Below are 26990 nucleotides of genomic sequence, written 5' to 3' on the forward strand. Positions count from 1 at the left end.
ACATCAATGAACCTTGCGATCGCGTCTTGAGTCTCGTCCGTGTAATACACGCACGTGTGTGACGTGATATTGATACCACGCGGACACTGTTGTTCAACGGACATCTATTCCTTACATCCATTTGAAAGAGATTATTTAGTGGACATCATGTAACGTTAAAAATTCTAAAAAAAATACGCGATATTTTTTCACATCGTGAAGCATTGCGACTAACACGCGTTATGTACGATGTCGCGGGTTTTAGTAAATTAAATCGCCGTGGGCCAGACCTTAGAGCAATGATAAACGCGTTCAAAGTGAAAGCTCAACTTACACTTCAGATTACACCATGCAGTGTCTTAGGAAACCAGGAGTCGAGAACCTTAGGAGTAGAGCAGTTCCTTTTCGGAAAATTTAACGTAAATTATAAAACAAAGGCACGAACGCAAATGTCTGTGAAATATGGATCCTTTAATTAAAAAATAAAAACTTGGTGCTTTTCAACAACAAGAGCTCCATTTGCCAGTCAATCTCTAGTCACGTCATAATAAAAAGACTTACTGCTTTTAAACAAAAAACCCCCGTGTATAACGTAACGGGATTTGAACCCGCTACATAATCACTAGTAGAGTTCAATAAGGTAAACAAAAACGTCATCAAATAACAACAACATTTAATTGATTTTTATAATTTTTAATATACATACATTTAAGTTACAATACTTCGAAATATTCCATATAAATTTATATTGATGATTAAATTAATAATTTATACAGAGATAAAATATCACAATGAAAGCTATGTACAGCGTTGAGTGAAATATCACTCGACATCGAGTGTTCTTGTGGCACTAGAATACTATCACCATGTTGATATACCACCATTATATGAAGTCATGAGATGGTCGAAACGAAAATGTTTTAATTACTATATTAATATTTATCATAACTTTTTGATTGCAATCAAAAATGTATTTAGTTTTATTTTTCAGCTAACTGAAATGTTTGTGACTCTGGCTGATATATTTTAATTATTACGTAAAGAGAAACAGTTTTTTTTTTGAATTTTTTAAACACCTTTCGCATTAAAGCGTACACGAAAAACAATTTTAAAATTAAAATTTACGTACAAATTCAATAAACATCTCCGATTTTGAGCAAATTAATATTTTATCTATATAAAGGCCTTTTAGCGGGAAAATAAACGCCCTGCAGACACGTCGAATAGTTTCCTAAATATGGCAATAGATGGCGCTGATATCAATTTGTTGATATATACAAACTTTTTGATAATTCCACTAGACAAAATCACTATTTACATTCATATTAAGGTTTTCAGGCCGTATGAATATTAAATGATATATTTACTTTAGATTATTATTATAATAAGCAGAAAAACGATATAGAATTGCATTAAAGATTTGAAAAGTGAGATAAAGAATAAGCTGAAATTTTTTTGGAGTATAATACAGTGAATGTAAAAGGCTCTATTGAGAAAGAAACTCCACAAATAAAAAAAACTTGGATAACGCATTCACAGCAAAAGTTATACTTCATCTCGGTGTCAAAGGGCAATTTCTAATGCACTAATAAAGAGCAATCTTGTAATTTGAACGCGTCATTTTGGATTCCATGTTGCTTGTTGATTATGACGCCATTTTTAATGCTACTAAAATTTGAATTTGAAATTCGCCTAAACCGAAACAAATTGCGATTTCATAGTTATAGCTGCGAAAGAAAAAAGGTAAATGTTCCACTTTCCACGACATGTGACATTATTTTGGCGTTAAAACAACTTCTGCTGCGGTTGCGTTAATTAGTAGTAAAACCATTTACAAGTTCAGCGCCCTCTAGCGGAATATATGTAGATTGCTACAAGTGAAGATTTCCTCAAAAAACGATATTTCGGTAACGTCGTTACATTGCTGCTTAAGATCGTGTCGAATTGCCTTAGCACCAAACAATAGCATCAATGAATTTGTTTCAGTTGTCTTCAGTTTTCATGACCTTGATGTATCGAAGAGCAAGGTGACAAGCTGGGCACGGCGCGGGCTACCGCTGCGCCTTGAGGGCCACCAGCTCGTCCAGCTGCGCCTTGTACAGCTGGGTGACATCCTGCAGGTCCAGCTCCAGCTCCGACATCTGCTCCTCCTTCTCACCGTACATTTGTAGCAGCGCATCGTACTGCTCCTGTAGGCTCTGTGCCGAACAATTTGCAACTATCAATAAAAGTAAATGTCTTAGTTTTAATTACCTGACGATAGATGTCGCTTCTTTGTCCATAGAATTTCAAATTCAAAGCTTAAAATAAACAATAAAATATTTTCGTAGGAACAAAAAGTATTTTTTATAAATACTTTGTAATAAATATATATAAAGTTAAATTACTATTTACATACTTAATATCTCGTCTAATAGTCCTTTACAAAGTTGACCAACAGATACATTGACCGGGCTGCAGTAAAGTTCATCGAGCTTAACACTCCCGCCTTTGAGCTTACGATAACAGAGGCGACATCTAGAGCCTTAATAGCTCTTGATGACCAATCATCAGTGTACCTGGTGCTCCTGAAGCTGTGCATGCAGATGTGCAAGCTGCGAGCGCAAGGCTGTACGTTCGGTGCGTAAGGCTGCCACTGTGGCGGCCATGGCCCGCAGGGAGCCGTCGCGTCTTGTGACCGCCGCCATCGCCTCCTCCAGCCCCAGCGCCGACACGCCGCCCGACAGCGCGATCAGCGGCGGCGACGACCGTCCACCATCCTCCTGTGGCCACCACTCCCAAATTAATACGCAAAAACACCATATCTATGCACAAACCTTATGTCAAACATAGATGGCGCTGTTTACAATGGAACATGATTTCAATTTTAATATGTTTTATAAAGGTTTTTTTAATCTAATATACACTTATTTATTGACCTCAAATAATACTAATAATATCTATCTTCTAGTAAAATTTCTTGCATTTCCTAAAATTTAACTAACGGCTCTGTTATTTATTGTTATATTATTAAACGGACTATGGTACTGTGTGATTATTTATATATTTTCTATATTGATGTTGAACAGTGGTAAACCCAGTGGCAGAGTGGTAGGTCGCAGGTTCGATAACCGGAATAAGTGGTTCGAAGAAATGCTCATTTGAAATGGCAGTGGGCGGAGCACGTCGCTCGTGCAGCTGATGGTCGATAGGGCTGGTAGAAGTCGCGTGAGCGTCTATCGGATGAAAAGAAGTGTAGTTAATGCTGGTGACTGACCGGTGCCCAGAGTGAGACGGAGAGTGAGTCCGACGCGACGGACTGTGGGGGCGAAACATCACCCCGTGCGGCTGCCTGCTCCTGTACAAACGCATACAAATATCTTTATACAGGATAATGGATAATAAGTGTAAAATCATTAAAAGACAATACTACTCTTATGTTGTCAATTGATACATGATATATATTAAAATTATTTATTTATTATCTGTCTCTAAAGATTTTACTATTAGTAAGCTAATAATGTAACATATGTAGTAATCGGGACGCAGGCATTGAATTTGAAAGTTTTTCGTGGGGCATAAATATTTATATTAAAAAAGAACTAACCTAAACTGCGCACGCGCCATCGTCGTTCAACCGTCGTCTCTCTCCCTTCCTTTCACACTCCTCTCGCTCGCACTATCTAGCGTTCATATTCACACATGTTATTACGTTCCATTCCACACATATATCAGAATGATCAATTTATACAGGTTACACCTATTTCCAATCACCTTCTAATAGGTGGTGCTAAAGTAATGTCATAATATGAACGTGTCTTTTTACAAAGCGCTTTGACGTCTATGATATAGATATATAGACATACTCCACCGCTTATTGACAACTAATTCTATACATATCTATATCACAAATGTCAAAGTGACAGTGACATTTGGCGCCATTTGTAAATATTAATGCACGTTCACGTTATGACATTACTTTTGCGCTACCTGATATATTTAAGGATGACTGCATTGTATAACTTGGTAACATGTGGGGCAGACACATGTTTTTGTAAACACTTGATAGTTCAAAATTAATAGCTGAGGGTAGGCGCATATTTGTAATTCTTGTGCCAATGACAAAGGTAGTTGTAGTTTAAGCTGTCGGCGGCTCCAGGTCTCTCATGGCGTTGTGAACCATTTATGGTTTAGATCGTGTAAATACAGCACCTGTAAGATTTCGTTCCTCTTCCTCTCAGTATCGAGGGCAGTCCTCTCACTCTCCAGCTGTTGTTCCACCTCCTTCAGCCGCTGCTCCAGCGTCGATATCCTAGCTTCAGTCTGAGATTTCAGTTGCTCAAGCTCTTCGTTTTTTCTGTCACAAAAATAATAACGCATAAAATACTTACTTTATCTATACAAATGAATAAAATTGATGTGTACTTCACGCGTATATATATATATATAAATATATAAAAAAAAATGAAAAAATAAAAGATGTATTTATATATATAAATATTTATATATATATATATATATATATGTATATATATATATATATATATAAATACATCTTTTTTTTTTCATTTTTTCAAAATTCTTAATCTAGAGAAAAACTTGATAAACTAAATCTTTTTTTAATTTCAATTCCACGCAGACGATGTCGCGAGCACAAGTAGTCCTTTAATAACTTATGATATAGTTACAGGGCACAAAAAATACACTATTGTAACTTATTAAAGTAGACAAACAAAATAAGAAAATTGCACCAATAGTAAATAGGCACACATGTAAACATTCCCTTAGGTTTTCGCATCATAATGGTGATGTGTCTGTGTAAGAAAGGGAGAGGAAGAAAAACTGAGAAAGATAGAGATAGTGAGCGCGCATGCGTGCGTGTGCGTGTGTGTGTTTGTGATTATGTCACTAGTCAAATTTTAGTTCCGTGATGATATTTGAACTTTTTACTGACTATGAAATGTATCATAGAAAAGAATATAAAATTGGCAATAAAAGTGTAAATATGGATTTTCTTTACGAATGTTGATTAGGTCTATTGCTGTCACTGCTACCACGGAATAACCACGTCAGGAGAGAAAGTAACGAAAGAAACTTTAACATCTTTCTAGAATGATCGGTGGTTGACATCTCCTGTGGTATACGAAAGTCTTGAAACTGGTGAATATCGAATGGTGGAAGGAGTATCATCATCAGTCATATTCCTATGTATGTAACTGACCTTTGCAACTCTTCATCAGCGGCTTGTTGTCGCTGCACGGCGAGCTGGCAGTGCGCTGAGAGGGAGTCACATTGCGCAAGCGCATCTGAGAGCTGTCCCTCTGCGGCCGCAAGTCGCTCCCGCACCGCCTGACTCTCCTCTCGCGCCACTCGCTCTCTTTCCGCCCCCTTCGCGCACGCTGTCTCTGCCTCCTCTGAATACACAATCACACTTCACCTACTTATTCTAACCATATATATTCTACCAAAAAATCTAATCTTTTTCTATCTAATTAATAAATTAATAAATTGTTACTGTAATTTATGTACTGGACTTTAAATCTAAAAATCTTTATAATACATAGATAACATTTTTACTTGTATATTTAATATTGCAAATGGTTCGTCATTACCGGTAAAGTACTGTTGAAAAACGTTCATCAATAAACATTGTACAATTGTAAAATTCATATAAGAATGATAAATTCCACATTTAAAATTAATATTGTTTTTTTTTAACTTGTAACTGTATTTACGGCCAGAATAAGAATATGTTATAAATGAAAGATAGAGTAGTTCTACCAGCGGAGATATGTGTTTCACGGGTGTTAGAGTTGTAATATTTTTATTCAAAATGGCATTTGTAGATTCCGGGGATTTACCTCTTCAAAGGTTAATAAAGCTCGAAGACTCCTAACAGAGTTTTAGCACAAGTCGCTACACTTTTCTATTTTACCGAATTGTGAAAGCCGACCATTTAGATCGCTTCAGCTGATGTTCCATGGAGTGATTAGGGTCAAGGGTCCCCACTAGAGGACTTGGGCTTGGGTTTCCACTCCTCCTTCCTTCTTACTCGCCTCCGAAAAGGACCCTCGACTTGGTCAATCGCCATTGCCTGGCTAGTAACTCTACTACTATTTCAGAAAGCAACTCTTCAGGAAGAAACTTCATCAAAGCTTATATAATTGTGATCACGTCACGCTGTTGCTTTGCTTGTGTGTGTTAGTGTTGGCGTTGGAGCCGCTGCGTCATTTGTCATTTGTTGTGTCTGAAGTTATGCTGCTAGCCGGTTTTGGCTTTATACAGCTTCATCGAACTGGAGCCCGTGGAAACAGAGGTCCACGGGCCGTAATTATAGGCTGTGGAACGTACCACAGTTACGGCGAAGACGACCAAACGTGGAAAACTATAACCGTATAGGTGTATAGTGTAGTGAGTGATTGAGTTAAGTATGTAACGCGAAGCGAGGACTACGCGGCGGTCGGGAGAGACACGGGCCTCTCCGGACCGCCCTCGCTTTAAACGGATTATTGACGCTTCGTATTGTATTGTTTCGGAAGAAGTTAATGCTGATAGCCTTGCGGCTTTAACAGCTTCATCGGACCGCCCTCACTTTAAACGGATTATTGCCGCTGCGTGTGTGTGTGTGCATGCACTGACCGAGCAGGCGCCGCAGCGAGGCAGCGGCGACGGCATGCGCGCGCTCTCTCTCCAGTGCGGAGCGCTGCAGCGCTGCCAGCTGAGCCAATAGCGCCGATGCAGCACCCTCGCTGCACGTGGCGCACTCCCCGGCCCCCACCACGCCCCCTGCCGCTCCCCCCGGCGCCGCGCCCGCCTCGCGCGCCTCCGCCACCTCGCGCCGCAGAGCCTCTTCGCGCGCGATCCAGCGCTGCTCCTCTGAACAAAACCTTTTCATCAGCTCTCAGTAATATCTTCTCTATATTAACCATTTCTTTTTTTCCCACGCCTCGCCGCTACAGTTAAATGACAGACACTTTTATAATGTTTGGGCTTGATTTTTGTTTACATCATTACTTATTCAGTTATACAGCTAAAAACTTGGTTCAATTGATCTAATTTCTCGACAAATAATTTACTTTAAATTTACAACAGTTCGGCGATTGTACGGATTGTTATCGTATACTATCTTTGAGAAAGCACCATAAAAGATATATATTGAAGTTAAATCGGGTGACCTTAGTGGTTAAAGTATATTTCCAAAGAGTCTGACCAGTTTTTGAGAGAAAGCTTTCCGAAGCAAATTCATCGAAACTCTGGCCATGTAAAAAATTGCTCTGAAAGAGTAAGTAAGAAAAGGACCAATATTTAGTCACTTCCGCACATGCAGTGGTAATCGTGCAACAAAGTGCCTCCGCCCGCCAGCCCGCCGAAAAATGCGTATGCGGCAAACAATGCGAATTATACAACTGCCACCGTCAAATCACTCAACACGTGTTTCACCCCTCCACGGGGCGTCCTCAGGAGCCATGTTATACTAAACGGTGTAACATGGCTCCTGGGGATGTGCGGGTGTGGCTAAATATTGGTCCTTCTCTTACTTAGGATGGACTTCCGCAAGGTAACGCCTGATTCCATTAAATCTGAAAGAGTAGTTGAAGGAGCACATGGCTGATGCTTACACTCGCCTGGTGACACTGTAGACCAGGACTAGATGGACCGACGACATAGTTATAGTCTCAAATCACTGGATGCAGGCGCATTGAGGCAATTTTTAAGGCAAGCCCGTGTCTTGCAGCGAATGTGTTCCGGTTGACATGATGATGGTGTGTGCTGACCTTTAGCGCGGTCAAGACGCAGCTGTTGTAGATCAGCCCGCAAGCGTTCTGCGTCGTGCTCGGCGCGTTCCCGCTGGGTGCGCTCGCGCTCCAAGGCTGCACGTGCCCGGTCCGCCTCGCCGGCGTTGCGCTGCAGCTCGGCCAGCTCCCGGCGAGCTGCCTCCAGGGACGCGCGCGCCACCTCCAGCCGCTGCGTCGTGTCCTCCAGTGCACTCTTTGTCTGTCATTACAATCAATCAAAAAGCTACATTACTTCACACAGCCCCGGCAATAGACAAAAATAAAACTTAAGGAAAACTTAGAAATGTAAATAGATAATAAGAAATAAATGTGATAAAATGTAAACAAATAGAAATAAAGATATAAAATGTAATGTGTAACGAGGGAGCAATGAAAGGTCACAGAGCAAAAGGGAAAGACAGCAGAATTGTGGCATGAAAGAATAGACTGAAAGAATATGTGAAGTATGAAAGGAGAGAATGTAAATAATAAATAATAATGTGAATAAGTAAATTTGCCCATAAAGTCCCTATCCCACACAAGATAGGGGTACGAGAGGCCCCCAATTGCGGGGGCCATAAAAAAAATAATAAAAAAAACAGCCCCGGCAGATGTCGCTGGTAGTAGATTGCCTCGCGCTAAAGTTTGACGTCGAGTAATCGCATAACAAACCTTGTTTCTTATATATATAATGTTGAACAAGTCAATGAAAGAATAAATATCAAGTCTTTTCTAATACGTCATGTGCTTAAAAGGAGACTAGGAAGAAACTCTTCGTTAGAAGACCATGACCTGGTCACATCTGTGAAAGTAGAACAATGCACTCATCAAGTAGGCCGGTATACATCGCGTGGGATGCCCCGCAAAAAGAAGTTAGAGGCCGTAATCGGTGAGAAGTGTTCAGTATATATATGTACATATATGTGTATGTATATGTATATATATGTATGTTTGTGTGTAAATATTTTGCAATATTTAAATTTCTTTGTAAGAATTTCTGGCTAGGCATCGTTAGAATATGGATGTTTTCAAAACAAATACCAAGGTAAAGAATTAAATCTATATTTATATAAAAGAATGTTTGTCTGTATGTCTCTCATAGAACCGTAAACTATGCGTTTGAACATGTGAGGATCTTTAGCAAAGTTGTTGGGCATGAGCCGGCGAATGTTTCTAACTTTTTATTCTTTTTAATCTATTGAATTACTTCAAAATGAACTGAATACTTTGTGGAATTTGTTTCCGTCAAATTTATTTTAGTTTGTGACGTAACAAAACGTGCAGAAAACAGCTAGTTACTTAATAAATTACTTTGTACATTATGAAATGTCCTGCTTCAACTTTAAGGAACATTATTTTTCAAGTTGGGGTTCCCTTGTTTCCCCCTTGGGTGCCTTTGAATATAATCACTCCATAAAGCGTCTACCGGTGAGATTGTAGTATATAGCGACCTGAGTCGAGCCTTCCTTGGGAGCCTTCGATGTCAGTCTAAGCGCTGAGACGCTCTACCCCATAAGCCCGTAGAGTCTATAAACACCATTTGGCCAACAGAGCAAGTTGTTTAAAAAAATACGTTCTTTATTTTAGTTTGAGGTTTGGACATGTCAACCACGTTATGACCATCGAAGCGAAACGCCAATCTGCAAAATTATTTACCCCATTCTCGCTTTTCGAACAAAATAGTTTGCGCGGTGCGAACATCATATCTAAACTACAATATATATGGGTGACAGGAAAGTAACGTCGCTTTCTTAAGTTAAATTCAAACGACTACATCTTTAACAAGTTTTTATTTCTTATCAACAATATATTCACCTTCGTTATCAACAACCTTTTGCCGTCTAGTATACAAAATCAATGCCGGTGCAGTAACAAATCAATAGGTATTTCTGTAAAATATGTCGACAGAAACGCCATTACTTTCCGGTTCCCTTAATATATTAAAAATTGAAGCAATATTGATTTAGAAATATATGTTCGGAATGACCTCTCAATACGAGATCGATGCGCTCCAACTGAGTCCGTGACCTTCAGTTGTGACCTTTCAAAGATGATCACAACCGAAACCGTTACTTGCCTACGAGGTCGCTATATATAAATTTCGTTCACTTTACATAAGCTTACTATAAACTATCTTATATTAAATATATATACATATATACAGGCTGATTGAAAATAGGTGTAAAAGCCATAGGACTAAATGCCTACCTATCCTTTCCTAGAAGGGACCAGCAGACAGTAGGCTGATGATATAATAGACATAGGACAACGAAAGTTGACTCAAGCAAAAGAAAGAGAGACAATGAAGAAGTTGGAAGCCTTCACCCAAAGACGGTTCAATGTACAAACCACTCACTTAAAATTAATTATATATCAATTGTAAAATAAGTATATAATATACAAGCTTTTATTATTATAAAACATATAAAAAATCAATGGTTTCTGTTCTTGCACATTTTGTACTGTCAAAAGGAATTGGCCAGTCGTATCGCTATAAAAATAACTAATATAACATATATATGTATTTATCAGCCCTTTTCACAAATTTTGTAAAGACAGACAATGCCTTTACGCATTCTCTACCAGTCAATCCAAGGTATTGCAGAGAATCAGTGAACAGGTGACCATATTTTATAAAAAAGTTAATTGGTTACACAAACGTATAATATTTATATAAATACTATACTTATTATAATTACATAAATATATATTTATAAATATGTACAGTACCCGGCGATAAATAGAGATAGGCGATAAAAAGAGACAACCGGCTAATTACGGCTTTGTAGAGCGTTATCTCTGTCGCGCGAAATACAACGACTGACAAAACGTTACATAGGTAGTGTGGGACAGAGATAGTGCTCTACGAAGCCGAAATTAGCCGATTGTCTCTTTCCAACGGTCGATGTGCAATATTTATCGCCAAGTACTGTACTTAAATAAGAAGATATTATGTATATTACATTTATGATCATTCTTCTGCCAACAGATCCCGAACCTTCTTGTTAAACATACACCGGTTTGCTGGCTCTCTATTGCCCAAGGAAAGACAATTTCATTGTTATTTATTTTTAGTACAAAGCAGAGCGCTTTGTACGAGAAAAGAAGAAAGAAAAAGTCAGATTTGTGAGAAGGACAACGCAGTTAAAGATTATTTGAACACTGTAGATATCAGTCACGGTTTGAGTCAAGCAATTTCAAGCGTGAAGTAGGAAGGTGAAGTGTTAGACATGAGTAAGGAATAGAGTTTATATGGCAAATTTCTCAGCTCGCGAATGGACAGCCATTTGAAATCCAATCGACGAACAGAGTCGTGGATGTGTTACCAACATTAAAGTGTATCTAGGAAACTTATAACCAATCATTCTGTATATAAATGAATCTCTATTTTCCTTAATCAATTCAATTTAAATAGACTTTTCTTTCTCTTTTATCTTTTGCAATTCGCTATCTGCTTCAGATAGTATTTATAAATAATAAAATATTAATTTATTTATTTATTTCCCTTTAATCTATCAGTAATGTGAATGCGAAACATGTTATACTTAAATTTATATTTTTGTAAAGTAAATCTTAATTAATCTAGGCTAAAATTACAAACAATCAAATTATTACATATTCATATATTCTTACGATAATACAGTAAAAATACGATATATGAAATACAAATAAATTATTAATCTATATCGCATAACTTGTACATGACAACTGTCTATTTAATCTGTCAATTGATTTTAATAATCTATACAGATTTTTATCTGTATCTTTCATAGGAATTATACATAAAAAAAAAAACAATTTTTTTTATCGCGGAAGCCTATTTATAATTTCAAGAGGTCTCCCATCGCCTCCGTGGCGCAATCGGCTAGCGCGTTCGGCTGTTAACCGAAAGGTTGGTGGTTCGAGCCCACCCGGGGGCGGAAAAACTTTTTGTCCTATTTTATTTATAAAACATCTTTCCGCAAATACACTTTGACTAAAGTATTTTTTTTATTTTTATAATAATGTCGAATTAAATTAAAACTGATTAAAAAATGTTACATTATCTATATCAATGTTTTTACTTCACAACTGACGTTAAAATTGTCGCATTCGGTATTGATTTTTGTTAAGTCTTAACTTATTTAATACCCAACTTAATGCTTTCTTTGCTGAAGATGTAACTTAAATTGACCTTCAGCCTTCTTAATGAATGCCCGTCGTAAGTGACCACGTCTCGGATGCATGTCATCAGCGAAAGAAAGAAGTTACTTCATATAAATTCTTAGTGAACTTGTATGCGGTAGTAAGCGAAGGGTATAAAAGCGAAATCTTTCCAACTCCTGCTGAAGAATCAACACCTGTCAAGAGTGAACATCAGCTCACTTTTGGAACGGACTTGCAAAGCAGCATTGGTAGGAAGTAACGGCAATACATTTTTAAAGTCCCAGGGTTTGTCATCCCAGAGTACCCGACCTGGTTCCACATCATATAACGCGATGGACTTACGAAGAACACATGGTATGATGAGAAATTTATTTATTTAAGTACACCAGCAGTGCACATAAGTTAAAGGTTACCGCATAAACCAGTATTTTCCAACCTTTTTTATGCCACGCCCCACCTTAGACTAAAATCCTTACGCCTCCTATATAACATATATTTTTTTTTATATTAAGCCAAAGAGTCAACATGACAATGTATGATAATGAATCTGTTGTGTTCCTTTATAGGTGATATATTAAAAAAATTACTATATGAAACATTCTAGAAAGATCAGACTACATAAAAAAAAACATAAAAGTGATCGCATGTGGAAACATCTGCCTTACGACTTTAGACACCAAAAGAGCTATTAATTCATAAATGTTTCGGCGTGCAATCTGCTTCAAGGCTGTGTGCTTAAAAATACCGAATTAAAATTTAAAAATCTGTTATATATACAGTGAATTATTGAGATGGTTCCTAAAGAGTCATAAGAACCGCGAAAATATCTATGGCAGGCAAATTGTTTAAATATTCTGTTAAAAGAACTACACATTCGTGATATTCAGTAGTAAAGACAAAATTATGTCTCTTTACGTTGTTTATAAGATGTGTAACTAAACCTGAAATTGTACCATCTAAAGTAATTCACCGTCATCATCACATCAGCAGTCTTAAGTCCACAGCCAGACAAAGGGCTATAATTTATATTTCCAATAAGACCGGTTGGAAACAACCACCATCCTGCCTACTCCAATTACGAACAAAATGTTTACCCTTCGCAATATAATAGAAAAAACATAAATAAAGCGTATTTCGGAGTATGCCTTTATTAATTCGTCTATCTTGTATAAAAACTTTCCTAATCCACACATAAATTACGTATGTTATCGCACAAGTGGCAAACCTCTGTTCTAGACATTAATATAAAAGCACAGTTTTTTTAATGTTAATTGGCGCCATTTTTAAAAGGTTGTCATAGATAATAAAATCACTAGGCCAACGTGATTTTATGATAAATAAAACCACCCAATTAACATATTGCTACAAGAAAACAATTTTAAACGGTTACGGTTCCATAACGGGTTATGTATTAAAATCATTACAATAATATTATTAATTTCTAACAAAAACGGCAATGTATACCACGCGATGCTATTTAATCAAGCAGCTGCGCTCGTGTGCGATAAACAAGGCGTGCGATAGTATATCACGGACACGTGGCGCGTCGTGTGTTCACACAGATAATATAATACTAAGGTGATATATTCATGCATTCAAAGAAATTATGTCCTAATTATTCTTATTATATTTTTATTATAATTAAAATAACTGTGTTAACGTTTAATTTACATGTTCGAAATATATTATTTTTTGCAAATTTAAAATTATTTAAATTTAATTAAAACTTGAATTGTTTCCGTTATTGTGTTCACGTTTAAATCATTTTTCTATTCATTATTAGTATTAGAGGGTACTAAATATGTGTACATTGTATATAAATGACGGGCATATCTATATAAAAAAACTGTATAATTTCTTTCTTGTCATTGTAATATTAAAGGTAAATATTTAAACAAACAAATGTCGTTCTCGCGAAGTGCATGGAGATAAGATCGAACCAATTGAGATATGCACTTTACCTTCATTTTAAATTTTATATATTAATATACTAAACATTTATAGGCCTCAATTTATATATAATATTAACTATACAGATATATGATTTAATAAGAACTATATAGATATATACAATATTTTTCATAGTGAAACTAAGTTTATAATTTCAAACGGTCTCTCATCGCCTCCGTGGCGCAATCGGCTAGCGCGTTCGGCTGTTAACCGAAAGGTTGGTGGTTCGAGCCCACCCGGGGGCGGAAACACTTTTTGTCCTATTTTAATAAGTAATTTGCTTTAAGAATATCTATTTTTAAAAAATATCTTTTCTTTATTATAACAAATCTTATTATTTAATAAAAAAAAAATTCTCTACTCGTAAGGTCAAAACAGCACAAATAAAGTAACATATTGCAACACTAGCTTTACAAAATGGGTCTCGAATCCTCAATATATGACACAAAAAGGAGCGGCAGAGTCCAAATAATGGAATGATTGTGGACTTTTAATAACTGGGCAAGTAACTTCAATTCTACATGCAGGTCTTCATTACGCATGAACCTGTTCAGTATGACCATGATCATATGGAGCATCTTTAATAGTGAGGCAAAGGGCGCCACAGGCATGCTCCTTGTAACAAATGCTCTGGGCAGTGACAGCCCTGGAATACCGGTATACCTATCGTTAAAGATATGCTTGGCCGAGGGTGATTTGGGACAAAGGCTTGTTATATTATTCATCATCGTTCCAGCTACAGTAGGTCCACTTCTGGCCATAGGCCTCTGCTATAGATTTCCGTTAGGACAAGTTTAAAGCGACCTGCAACCAGGGACATTTCAATAAATACCTCAATTAGCTCAGTCTCCATCTTCTTGTTAGCGTTGGTTAGCCGGTACACTGCTTCAATCTGGCTGACCTCCAGTTCCTCCTTGGCAGCCATGGAGCGTTTCACGCGATCCAGCTCCGCGGTCAGCTCGGATATCTTGTCCCTGTACGTCCATCAACACATTAACATTGAAAACAGTTAATTGTAATTAAAAGGTTATCAAAGATGACCACCGGTGAGAACAACGAGAGCAAGTCATCATCAGTTACATTGTAATTAGTTAAAGCTTTAATAATTTTGGCCAAAGAATGTAAGTTCTCTTCTTCACATAATGTATATTTCTGTCAGCTGTATTTGGAGGAAATCTGGACAAACTTAAATATATATTTTAATATACATTATAATAAATATTAAAAATAATGAAAAACTTGTACTAATTTTTCTTGATCATGTTATTGGAATCCCACATTTGTATGTGGACAGAGAGCGACAACCAAGAGTTTTAGTAGATAGAAACAGCACATAACCCTGTCCTCCCCCCAGAAGCAAGGTATCTTGAATGTTACCAACTCAAAACTAAAATAAAACTCCGAGTCTGTAAGTAGGGGATAACCCTACTAGATGGACATATGAGAAGACTTTTGGTCACCCGGAGAGCAATAGCTAAAGTTATACTTGGGGTTTTGCTGCAAGATCAAACTAGAAATGGGTAGACCTGCAGTAGAACCAATGTCACAGACGTAACTCGAAGAGTTGCTCATCTGAAGTAGCAGTGGGGGTGGCATATCGCTTGTGCCACCGATGGCCGTTGGGGCAAAAAGCTTGCCCAGTAGCGACCACGAGCCAGTAGACACGGCGTGAGGAGGTGGACACTAGGTGACAAGACCAGTCATCCTGGTGATCTCTTTGGCATCTATCGGCTGATGTAATAATGATGAAACAGCATTTGTACAGAGCAAGAAAACACTAACCTTAGGCCTTTTATGACTTGTTCATTGTCTTTCTCCTTGGCACGAAGCTTCTTAATGATATTTGAGTGTTGTAACTCCTGACGGGCCAACTTCTCTCCCTCTTCCTGCAGCTGGGCGATCACCTCGTCCCTCTCCTTTATGCCATTCTCAAGCTCCGACGAGCTCTTACGGGTAGATTCAGTCTTCAGCTTATCAAGCTCCTTCCTTAGCTGATCCTAAAAATAATATATCTCTATCTAAAACTGCGGCACAAATTTTTTTTAAAAAATATCCTATTAAATATAAAACTGAGTGAGAGATAAAAAACACTTATACATTTATAATATTGTTTTAAATTTAGATAAAAGAAAATTAATTATTAAATTTAAAAAATACAACTTGATAATTACAGGATTATGAACTTTTGGGTACATCGCTATGTGTACACAAATGAGCAATAAATAATAAGTATAAACAATTCAAATTAAAAAGAAATGTTGTCAGGTCACAATGAGTAAATGGAATTAGTTTTAACATTAAAAATGCATTTAGAACTAATTCATTTTATCTGTAAACATTTTTTTAACCTTTATCTAATCAATAAAATTACTATATTATAAATTTTCTTTTGTGAACCAATTTTAGTAAAACAACAATTGTTAACATCACTTGTACAATTTTAATATTTTATGTGATTGTTAATTAAATTTAGAAAAATTTGGGATTTACAATGATATTCATTAAAATCACTAATTAAAAATGTACAAAAAAGTCACTGTTTAAAATCTTTATTTTGAAATATAATCAAGTTATGATAGGAGAATTAATATTTGAACTTATCACTTTGGTTAATCATAATGAAGTAAAAATGTGTTTACACTTGTGGCAAGAGATGAGTCCACATTTAGAAAATAAGGGGAACAACTTTTGCAGTCATTAATTTAGGACTTAATTAAAAGAATTAAATCAACTCTTGCACATGTCTTAGTTACCATGTCTATTTAGAATGAAGTGCAGGTAAATTCTAAAATATTTGTTTTAATTTGGTCTAACTTGCTGGACCAGATATTTCAAAGGTAGTCCATTGACTACAGGGGGCCAAAAACGGTTTCTCAGGGGTCTACATGATTGAAAATCGATTTTGGATATCAATATTTAAAAAACTTACAAGACACTTATAAAATATTTCAATGACTAAGATTTTAGTAGGAAAGGGAAGCTCCATCCTCTAATCGTTAATTTTTTTAAGGTTCTATCTTTATTTTAATGTTCTCTTTGATAATTACACATTTATTTTTCCATCATTTCTGTTAATAAATAAAAATGCTTAGTTCCTTTCTAAGCAATCTAAACATATTTTTAAATTGCTTAGTTTTATCAAATCAAAACATTCCTTATTCAAATAAACTGTTACAAGCACTTTCAAATTGTTAATCAACATCAGGCAGCCAGTCAATCGACCTTCTTGTTCTTTCAGATAGCTACCACCATCCATCTGTTCTTCATATTATGTATCAATAATATGAGATGACAGCTTGGACCTTAAAGTTTTGGAGTAACATTGTCAAACACTTAATTCAGGCCATTTTCAATCAGTTGTATTGGGAATTTCTGTGGGAAGCCTACGGTTGGCAGTGGACATCTTTTGACTGATGATGAAGTGTCCATATGAGGGTTCCATCTGAGATATCAGTTCATATTGGAAAAGGAGTCTCAAACCCAAAAAAATTGGGAATATTGAAGCATAAACAATGCCTTAAAGTAAAAAATGCATTTTATTACAGTTATTATTTATGTTTATTTCATCTGTGTAAAATTATATATGTGTCTTATCTATACTGGTTGGCACTGTATGATTTGTTATTATCAAATGATACAGTTGTAATGAGACAGCTGGTAAGCCATGTTGACATATTTTATTGAATCAAAAAAATTAAAAAAAATCTTTTGTAAATCATAATTTTAATATATTGATATATTTATGATAGCAGTGTTATAAGTGTTCACAAGCATCATTGGATGAAGCCTTACTATATCTGAAATCTAAAAATAGACAATCTATTAGGATTTGCTGCAGAAAAATATGTTCAAAATATAAAAATATTTTTGAAGCTGGCAATTATAACAAAAGAAGGGTCTTTTACATATCACAAATGTAAAAAATTAAAATAGATTTTTTCAGAATGCCTTGGGCAAATAAAAATGTGTAGTATGTTTAAACAAAAAGTTATTATTTTTAATGAATAACTTTAAGAGATTAAATAAGAATATGAATTTATTTATGTAGTATGTATAAAGTTGATATGTATGACATACCAATTAAAAAAAAATCATTCTATTTTTGAAAGTAATGAATGCTTTTGTTGGTACCACAATAGATTTGTCAAACTTGTTACAAATGATAATATTATAGTTAAATGTAAAATACTTTACTAGGTTTCCTTAGGAAGAAATTCCAGACAGTTTAAAAGGATGTCCCAAAACATGAGTATTCTGATATTTTTACAAAGACTACTAAAAATAAAAAGACTAGCCTAATTTACCTTTTCTCTAATGGCCTGCTGAAACTTCTTTTCCAGTGCTGACATCCTCTGTGTGTAATCTTCTGTGATCATGTTAATGTCACCAACATCATGCTTAGCAAGCAACGACTCCATCTGACTCTTCAAATGTGCATTACTCTCAATCAACTCCGCATTATTCCTACTAACTTCCATCAGTCTACTCTCTCTTGCATCTAAAATCTCCGCCATCTCACATAGCCTCCGCATAAGTCGTTCATTTTCTGAACCTTGGCTCTCATCACTAGTGTTGCTTTGCACAGAAGCTTCTGAGAGTTCCCGTGTGTGACCACGTATTTTCGTTGACAAAGACTTTCCCAAGACTAAATCCACTAGGTTAGGTGACATGGTGCCATCAAGCTTTGCTTGCTTTAAGCCATATTTTCCCGGACTGTTCCTACAGAAACTATGACTGTTATCTCCATTAGGACTTGGTATGATCTCAATGTCAGAGGAGGTGGCTGTTTCCACTTCATCACCAGAGGTGTGTCCTGATGTACGATCAGAGCCAATTTTGACTAAATCACTCTTGCTATCTGAGCTGATCGGTGATGTTCTTTCTTTCATGCTCTCCTTTTGAGACGACCCACTGCTGCCAGGTGCACTGCACTGTTGCTTCTCCACATTAATGAATGCTGAGCTTTCTGAACGCATTAAGTCTGTTGAGACATTAACATTGTAAAATGATGAAGAGTCACTCAATTTTTCTATCAGTGTATCTTCTTGGTCAACTTCTTTTCGATGTTCTTCAGCAGCTTCGAGGATGATGCTGTCATTGTCAGCATTCAGTGTTCGGTCTGACCAGGAGCCATCATTTGAGGAGTTTTCACTTATTTGCATCTTTTGACTTACCACTGGATGATCTAACTGGATTAGCTCTTTTTCTGCTGCTTTTTTGTGGACATCAAGTCGTGGCTTTGGAAAAGGACTAATAGGCTTGTCATCGGTGTCAAGGACAGTTGGTGCTGTGCATTCCGAGATGGAATTATATGACATAGTGTCTTCATCATCATCTGCCACCAAGCTGACACTGTCAGCTGTTTCTACTTTCTCTGTTGCCTCTCCAAGAGGAGTTGACTTTTTGTCTGACAAATCACCAGGAGAAAGATTTGAGGAGGTGCTGCTATTTTTATCACTATAATAACTGTCAAAACCAAGACATTCTATAGAACTAGGGCTTATGAGACTATCTGGCAATATTTCTACAGATTCAGAATTCTGTTTTTGTCCAGCACTACTGCTATTGGAGATAGTATGAACAGAAACCTCTGAATCGGGTGTAGTCTTCAAACTATGAGACAAAACTTCAACAGAATCTGAACTATTTCTACTTGAGACAAGTGACAATCTATGAGATAAGGATGAATTCCGTCTATCTTCAAATTTAGAAGCAGCGTCTTCTTTTTTTCTTTCTAGGCAATCTGCTCCATCGGACATAACAAGCTGACTCCTTGAAAACAAGTCATCTTGGCTATCGTATTTGCCATCAGATATAACGTTCAGGGACTTAGCTTTAGGTGGGCGAACAATTGCAGATTCATTTTCGGATGCCTTCTGCGGCTCAAAGAACGATCCGGCGAACGATCCCCATAAGCTTTGCGGATTGGATTTCGAAGGGCTCTCCGTGACAACAGGCTGCTCTTTTATCGGATCTTTTGTGCTCTCGGCACTAACGGTCAGCCCCCAGGAGGCAAAAAAATCTGAATTGTCTTTTTGAGGCGTATTGGCGCTGCTCATAGCCTTCGTTTTTAAAGGGACTGGGTCATCGTCTGGCTCTTCGCTGCTGTCGTCTGAGATATCCAAGGCTTTGTCGATAGTTTTCTGAGCCTCCTTAAGTGCAGTCTTAGCTAAACTCGTCAACCCCGAAGTATCGAACCAATTCATTTTGAGTAAACATCAGATATTGAATTATACACAAATAATTTTTGCACAACAATCGAAGCGTTCAGGCATCGCGAAATATTATTGGAAGCGTAATCACAACATACACCACCACAATTAAATGACGTTTACATATTACATTCCATTTTGTGTTTATGTTCTATGCAATTAGTCAGGTTTCTGCACTTGTACTTGCCAAACACTAACTGACTAGGTAAACAGATGAACCGTATCGACTATTTAAATGAATATTAAATATTTAATGGATATTTATTATAATTTTACTTTCCTCTAAAAATATTGATCAAATGTGTGGAACTACTGTTTTGTGACCGACTTTGACGTTTGATAATCACGAAAAAAGAACGTCATTTGACCTGAATAGAATAGTAGGATGTATATACAAATTTTGATGACACTCGCATAGCTCCAGTGGCGCAATTGGTTAGCGCACGGTACTTATAAGACAGTGTACGTGTGAGTAATGCCGGGGTTGTGAGTTCGAGCCTCACCTGGAGCATAATTTTTGTTTTTACTTTTATTTCAATTTTTATTTTAATTTCAAAATCAACCGACAATCTATTTACTCTTTTTTACTTTGCGTCTAAAAATTATAGTAAGGTTTAAAATTAATTATATTTTAAATTCTTAATACAGGTTAATAATAATTTATTTGCCAAAATTCAACTATAAATCAAGGATTACAGCGATACCAAGGTATGTGGAATAACAGAAAAGTTAAGGTAAAAGTTTTGTTATTCATTTTATTAAAATATCCAATAATACTAACATGCTGTACACAGAACATGATAGTTTGATTTGCGTTCGATAACGCTTACGTAGACTTCGGAATAAGAAAATTATTATCGCTAGACTAGGAATTGATGAACAATTTCACGCTTGTTAAATTTCCAATGAATATCTTATCATAGGCATCCAGATAAATGTTATAATTGTCCATTAAGACGTCCAATTCTTTAACTTACATGACTAATTTTAAATTGACATTTGACTAGTTTTAGTAATGTATCTATTGTAATGAAACTCATTTTTTGACATATAGTAAAGCCTTTATTTTTATATTTTACAATTTTATATAGTATGTAGATTTAAAACCCTATTTAATCATACAGTAATTTTAACATTGTATTTTTATTTATTGATGAATATGTACAAATGCAAATACATATGAAATTATCCCTACTTAAATGCAGAAATATCTAAAAATATAGTTTAAAAGTTCTTATGTGACTCATAAAAAGTTTATAAAAGCATTGTTTTTTATTTTAATCGCAAAACATGGTTAAAGTCCGGTTGATTTTTAATAAATTCAGAAAATTAATAATCAGAGAGTATTTTCTATAAAAAAAATTATAACTAGACAAGGGCGCGAATTTGTAAAATGTTATGTATGCCAAACAGAATTTAACCTAGATTACTCTTATGTGAAAAAAATAATACAGACTAACTCTCGATTAGGAGCCAATCTTTACTACAATTCAAAAAGTCAATATTTTTCACACATTTAAGCAATCAAAATTAACATCACGATTTGCGATAGTTTTATATTTTTATTGATAATCATTTATAATAATACAAAATCTTTCCAAATGATCGTTTATTTCACAAATAGCAACCAAAACAAATATTTATCATACACTATTTAACCACCCAGTACATACACTTACGACACAAATTGCATGTTATATTAAATTTAAATATAATTATGAGTTTAGACTACACCAGTGTTGCTCGTGGTGGGTGGCGTGGGTTGCGTGAACATGAATGACGTTGCGTTTTGTAGTATCTGTTTCTTTACGAAGTCTGTGGTCGCTGACTTCAAGTTCTCTTTCGCGCCAAATTTGCATTTGACGTAACCGTAAAGATTCGCGCCAGTAAGGGTCAGCGCTATGAGAACCAGCAGCTGAAATATTAATTTATTTGAAAAGATAAACAACAGATGAGGTAAGGTTACAAAATAATTTATTAAATTAGTGTGAGCAGTAGGTAAATATTCGTACAAAGGCATTCGACTGGCATATTTTTTAGATTAAAATTATTTTATTGACACATCATATTTGTGAATATATAAATCTTGAGTAATACGAATTATAATTAGTCACACAAATCAACATGTAATTCTTTCTAGCCATATTCATAAATAAAACTTAAAGTACTTAAACAAGATTTTAAAACCAGTTTTAAATATAAACTTTTGACATTTAATGTAACACATACATTGGTAAAATATTAATTGATTGTGGCCATTCATAATGTTTTTCTTTGCAAATAGAGATCTATTGCCAAAAAAATATTCTTTTAATTAGTTTCAGCTGGGGGCCGGCATATTGTGCATCATATGTCACGTGACATTATTTGAGTACATTTTACGGCGGCTATGAAAATAAATTATGATAAAATATTTTTTTTTTCTTCTACTGGTTCTACTTTTTACTTTTTACTTCTTAAGACAGATAATGTAACTATAACTCCAAACATTTTAAAGTATCAATGGTTTTTAAATCTTTTATAAAAATGGCTGAAATTAACAAACATAATTTCTTTTGTATATTTTGTTTTTTTATTCACAAGTTTATGGATTTCCAGTTTAAACATGTTGGTAATGTTACTATGTAATATGTAAACAGGATTATCATTATTTATTCATGTTACATAGATGATGCGATTTATGACTCAGAAATGAACTCACCATCCATTTAAACTTGAGACTGAAAAGGCAGATGAGGAAGAATCCAGACCAGATCATAGGGCAAAGGATGAGCCCTAACCAGAACAGACGGCTTTCATTCCGATTCACGCGGTTCTGAAAGCAAGCAATAAACTTTACGATTTACAAGTACACCTAATATTACATATATTTTTAATATTAATCAAAGAAAACTAAAATTTTAATAATTCGATTTTTAAAATGTCACAGCAAAGGTGATATGTATACAATGATGTATATACTTATTTTTGTTGTTAAGTATAGCTATTAATAGCCAAATAATGTTTCCACGAGTGAAATGCATGTCTTCTCACAAAAAAATTGGAATCAAATGTTAGTGTTACTAGTTATATACAGGTTTCCCTTTGACAGCTGTGCAGGTTACTATATTATTTACGAAGAGGTAAAATTAAACTTGCAACTTACAATTGCCTCAGATGTTTACCTCTAACCAAAGACATGAGATTCCAACAGTATCAATTTAATAGAGCCTATACAAATTAACTTGGGTATGATTGCACCACTTTTCGTTTTATTTTAAAAAGGATCCAGAAGGTAGAGAACAATTTAAATATTGCAATTAAAATAGTCAAATGAAAGATTAACATAAATATAATTATCACACCGGTACATTACTGTGGATGTCAATCAAAACTACAAAAATACATTTCAGGTTGTTATTAAATATAAAATATCAGCTCTTACATTATTGCTAGTCTTACAGTGTTTGAAACAGAAAACTTTTTTTTTTTTGTAATTCTTTACAGTGAAGAATTTAATATGTTTTATTTTAAAAAAATCCATAGCAACTGAGACAGACCAAAAACATTTATTGATCATCAACTTATTATTATTCTATCTAGTTTTTTAATCTATTTTTTTCACTACTCTGCTTTGAAAGGTGTTATAGTTGTGTAGAAGAAGCAAGAAGAAACTCCACAACGCATTTAATTTTTTGTAATATACATTATAGATAATATATACCTGTCTGGATTCAAAGACCCAATGTGATTTACCATCATCATCTACATAGTTCCACCAGCGCAGTCCTACTAAAAGGCGGCCTGTAAATAAATACAATAACTAGTTTTATCAGAATGAACATGAAACATTAGATAATCATTTAACATATTTTTTCAATTTATTTAGATAGATAAGAGGCAATAAGTATTAAAACCTGAATTATTTTAACCAAACGATTGATTTAACTTAATATTACCTATTGATTTTACTTTTAAAATCAAAAGTTGTAATACAGCTTGGTAAATATAAAGTTCTAATAAAAAATGCGCCAACATCTTCATTTTAACCATTAAATGTTCACTGCAAGGCATTGGCCTCCCTCAAACATTGCTATGATGAATGGCCTTACGGTGCTTGCATCCAGCTACTTTGACTTTTTCAGCGGTCCACCTAGAGAGAGGCCCCCATGCTATGTCAACCGGCTCCAGGATACTACTAGAGACCCTTTTAACAGACAGTTGCACGAGCAATATGACAACTGCCACTTCAGACACAATTATTCGAGCTATGATGATGACTGATTTCTTTTATGGAAAATACATACATTCTTTTGGTCCATAAATCATCAGGTTTTTTACTTTAATTACAATTTAGAACATACCTTTACCTGTAGTGCTTTTTTTGTATATTGTTGACATAACCTGTAGGTTTTCAAAATGAAATCTTTATTGAAAAACTTTTTAGAAACTTACCACTTATATTTTTCACCGTCCAAAAATCAGCAGATAGTAGCAGTATGACCAACACAAAGCTCGCTATGAATGAGTCTGAGAACCAACCACACAGGATGTAGACAACAATAGCTGAGCCCCGGAATATTAGATGGAAAAACACTATGTAGGGATGCCTGTAAACATTGAAAACCATGATTACCAATTGATTAAAACATAAAGCATTACAAATTCTCTATTAAATTAATTCGCAGTTATGTTACAAGTAAAATCGACAGATTAGATAAACAAAAACAAAAGTTTTATCATCATCTCTGTGGCAAAAGGTTCACTGCATGACAGCGGCTTCTCTTAGGAGTTTCCAATGGGACTGGTTGAAGACACCAGTACTTAGTCTCAGATAACTTTTAAAGGTTATCTATCCTGTTTGTGTGCCCATACTACTTTACACTTGCCAGTCTGTGATCTCCACACCAGAAACTTCAGGTGTGTGCAGCCATCAGTTCAGTGCTCTATGTAGCCTAGTCACATATCACACAAAACTGGTAGCCATCACATAGCTACAACCACTACTGTTTGAGTTATCGTGAGCTTGCCAATGGAGCCATGAGTGAGAGACCATATTTCAATGCCATAAGTCATCACTGGTAATTTCAGGTGGCAATTTCAAACTTAAAAATGTTGACAAAATTATTTATAAACATTGTCAAAGTAACATAAATATATAAATATAGTTAAATAAATTTCTGTTATTTTTTAGATTTCTGTCATATAATGGATTTCAGTCTTTTATATGAAAATATATATATTAAACTAGACATAAAATATTCCCATAGATATTAATTTGACAATGGTCATATGTATGAAATAGTTAATTCTATAACTTTTCAGAATTCTCAAAGGTATTTAACACAATGGGTGCCTATTGGCTGACATGAATGAATGGCATGTACTTGTCATTTTTGCTTCCACACCAGAAAATAAACCATGTTGCATGTTATTACTTTGTTTCTTCAAAGAAAATGTTTAAATACTGGTATAATAAACATGACAGGAAGAACAAACATCGGAATAAATGTTTGACTTATTGCTTGAACCCATCTCTACCAGACAACCATAGGAATTCCACACCTTGCTCATCACAAAACTTAGTAGATTATTAAAGAATTGATGAGATGTATATCAGGTTTTTAGCTATAAGGAAATTAAGTGGACAGACTTACACAAATTGCTTGTTGGCATTGTCTTCTTCACCAAACGCAATGGTGTCGTCATCAAGCAACGGCACCTGGGGCACACCTGGCTGTAAGTGGCGCGGTAATGATACTACATTAGCGAAAGCCGTGCAAAGCCAGCATGAGTACAAAAATAATTAATTATTCTAGTTATAACAAACAAAATATTATCTCTATAGAAAAGGATTTGTGAGTTTATAATCTTCTAATATTATAATTAAATGCCTAGGCACATTAGTTACATCTAGTTAGCAATCGAAAGGTTAAAAAAAATGACAAAAATTTTGTAATAAAGATGTAATAATGAAGAGAAAAATTATTTTTTATGATCTAAATTATAGTTCCAATTTAGGAAATACTAATACGTTATGGTGCAAATTAATGCAGCAATATTTAACTTAAAATATGAAATGTAGAAGGTTTAACGATCAAAAAAATCGATATGTGCACTAAAGGGGAAACATTCAGGCAACGATTAAGCCATACTTACAGTGGCGGAATTCATGGTGTGAGCACTAATGAAGCTTATAACGTTTATTAACTATACATTAATTTACACGTAAACATCAATCAAATTATTCACCAATTCGAAGTGTAAATAGCAATAGATAATGCTGTGTCAATTGAGTAAGTCAGTTTGACAGCGCACATACCGAAAGTACAGATTATAAATTCGGCAATGGTTGTTCCTAGATTTTGGTTTTGTTTATTTTTTTGAACTAAAAATTTGGACAACAACCCATTGATGTAATATTTATAAACGATATACTTCACCTAAAACATTTGACAGAGTATATCCAGAAACTATTTATACTGTGGTGTTTTATTTGTCGCTTTGTTACTATTATTTAGCATATATTACCAAACATTACTCTTGTATACAACCTTATATTTGTTTATGTAGCACAACTTGTAATCACGCAGTCTCCCTTCAAATTTTTTCATCTGCCCCTATTTCGAAATAAGTGTGTCTGTAGAGTCTGCGTCTTTTCCCTATTTTGTTGCTTATAGGTGTTCACTAAGTGGTGGATTGTGTCCACTTATTATTAATATCTCTATATATATTTATATATAATATATAACCCACTCATGTCCATCTTAGTCGTCCACTTTTTAACATAGTATCTTCCAATTTGGTGATATTGTCAAGTCCTGCTCTCTGTCTTTAATCAATTTTGTGTAACAAATATTTGTCGCTAAAGCAATTATCACGTTAATTATATTGTTTGGCGTGATTCAAGGTCACTGTTTGTTTTAGTTACAACTACAGGTTTTGGAGATTTCAGGCAACAGAATAATGT

The 26990-nt window shown here is 35.1% G+C and overlaps 2 protein-coding genes and 3 non-coding genes across 8 annotated transcripts; 3 read left to right on the forward strand and 2 right to left on the reverse strand.

Moving 5' to 3' along the window:
* Nucleotides 1-686: 686 nt before the first annotated feature.
* Tmf (TATA element modulatory factor) lies at nt 687-20356 on the reverse strand. Of its 3 annotated transcripts, XM_068762381.1 has the most exons (10): nt 18134-20356; nt 15612-15826; nt 14662-14803; nt 7734-7953; nt 6598-6834; nt 5180-5372; nt 4171-4315; nt 3236-3316; nt 2538-2741; nt 687-2177 (listed from the first exon to the last, which is right to left on the reverse strand). In XM_068762381.1, the coding sequence occupies exons 1-10, from the start codon at nt 20033-20035 to the stop codon at nt 2031-2033; spliced, it is 3486 nt and encodes a 1161-aa protein (XP_068618482.1). In that variant the 5' UTR covers nt 20036-20356; the 3' UTR covers nt 687-2030. The 3 variants fall into 3 exon arrangements, 2 of the variants coding, with proteins under 2 accessions (XP_068618482.1, XP_068618483.1); XM_068762382.1 differs by lacking the exon at nt 3236-3316; XR_011106725.1 differs by lacking the exons at nt 687-2177; nt 2538-2741 and adding an exon at nt 3566-3641 and having other exon boundaries at nt 3235-3316.
* Nucleotides 11580-11653, forward strand: TRNAN-GUU (transfer RNA asparagine (anticodon GUU)). The gene has a single exon. It is a non-coding gene; the product is annotated as a tRNA-Asn (tRNA).
* TRNAN-GUU (transfer RNA asparagine (anticodon GUU)) lies at nt 14001-14074 on the forward strand. Its single transcript has one exon. It is a non-coding gene; the product is annotated as a tRNA-Asn (tRNA).
* Nucleotides 20357-20458: 102 nt separating the features above from the next.
* On the forward strand, nt 20459-20552 carry TRNAI-UAU (transfer RNA isoleucine (anticodon UAU)). Its single transcript has 2 exons — nt 20459-20496; nt 20517-20552. It is a non-coding gene; the product is annotated as a tRNA-Ile (tRNA).
* A 605-nt stretch (nt 20553-21157) lies between these two features.
* Nucleotides 21158-26303, reverse strand: LOC137919308 (uncharacterized Golgi apparatus membrane protein-like protein CG5021). Of its 2 annotated transcripts, none has more exons than XM_068762349.1 (6): nt 26180-26303; nt 25678-25742; nt 24476-24630; nt 23745-23824; nt 22743-22856; nt 21158-21956 (listed from the first exon to the last, which is right to left on the reverse strand). In XM_068762349.1, the coding sequence occupies exons 1-6, from the start codon at nt 26192-26194 to the stop codon at nt 21765-21767; spliced, it is 621 nt and encodes a 206-aa protein (XP_068618450.1). In that variant the 5' UTR covers nt 26195-26303; the 3' UTR covers nt 21158-21764. The 2 variants fall into 2 exon arrangements, with proteins under 2 accessions (XP_068618450.1, XP_068618449.1); XM_068762348.1 differs by having other exon boundaries at nt 25678-25757.
* Nucleotides 26304-26990: the final 687 nt, after the last annotated feature.

Source organism: Battus philenor, unplaced genomic scaffold, assembly GCF_028537555.1.
Source record: "Battus philenor isolate CCGP_79_NKW_IND1 unplaced genomic scaffold, ilBatPhil1.0.hap1 SCAF_16, whole genome shotgun sequence".
Classification (NCBI taxonomy): Eukaryota; Metazoa; Arthropoda; class Insecta; order Lepidoptera; family Papilionidae; genus Battus; species Battus philenor.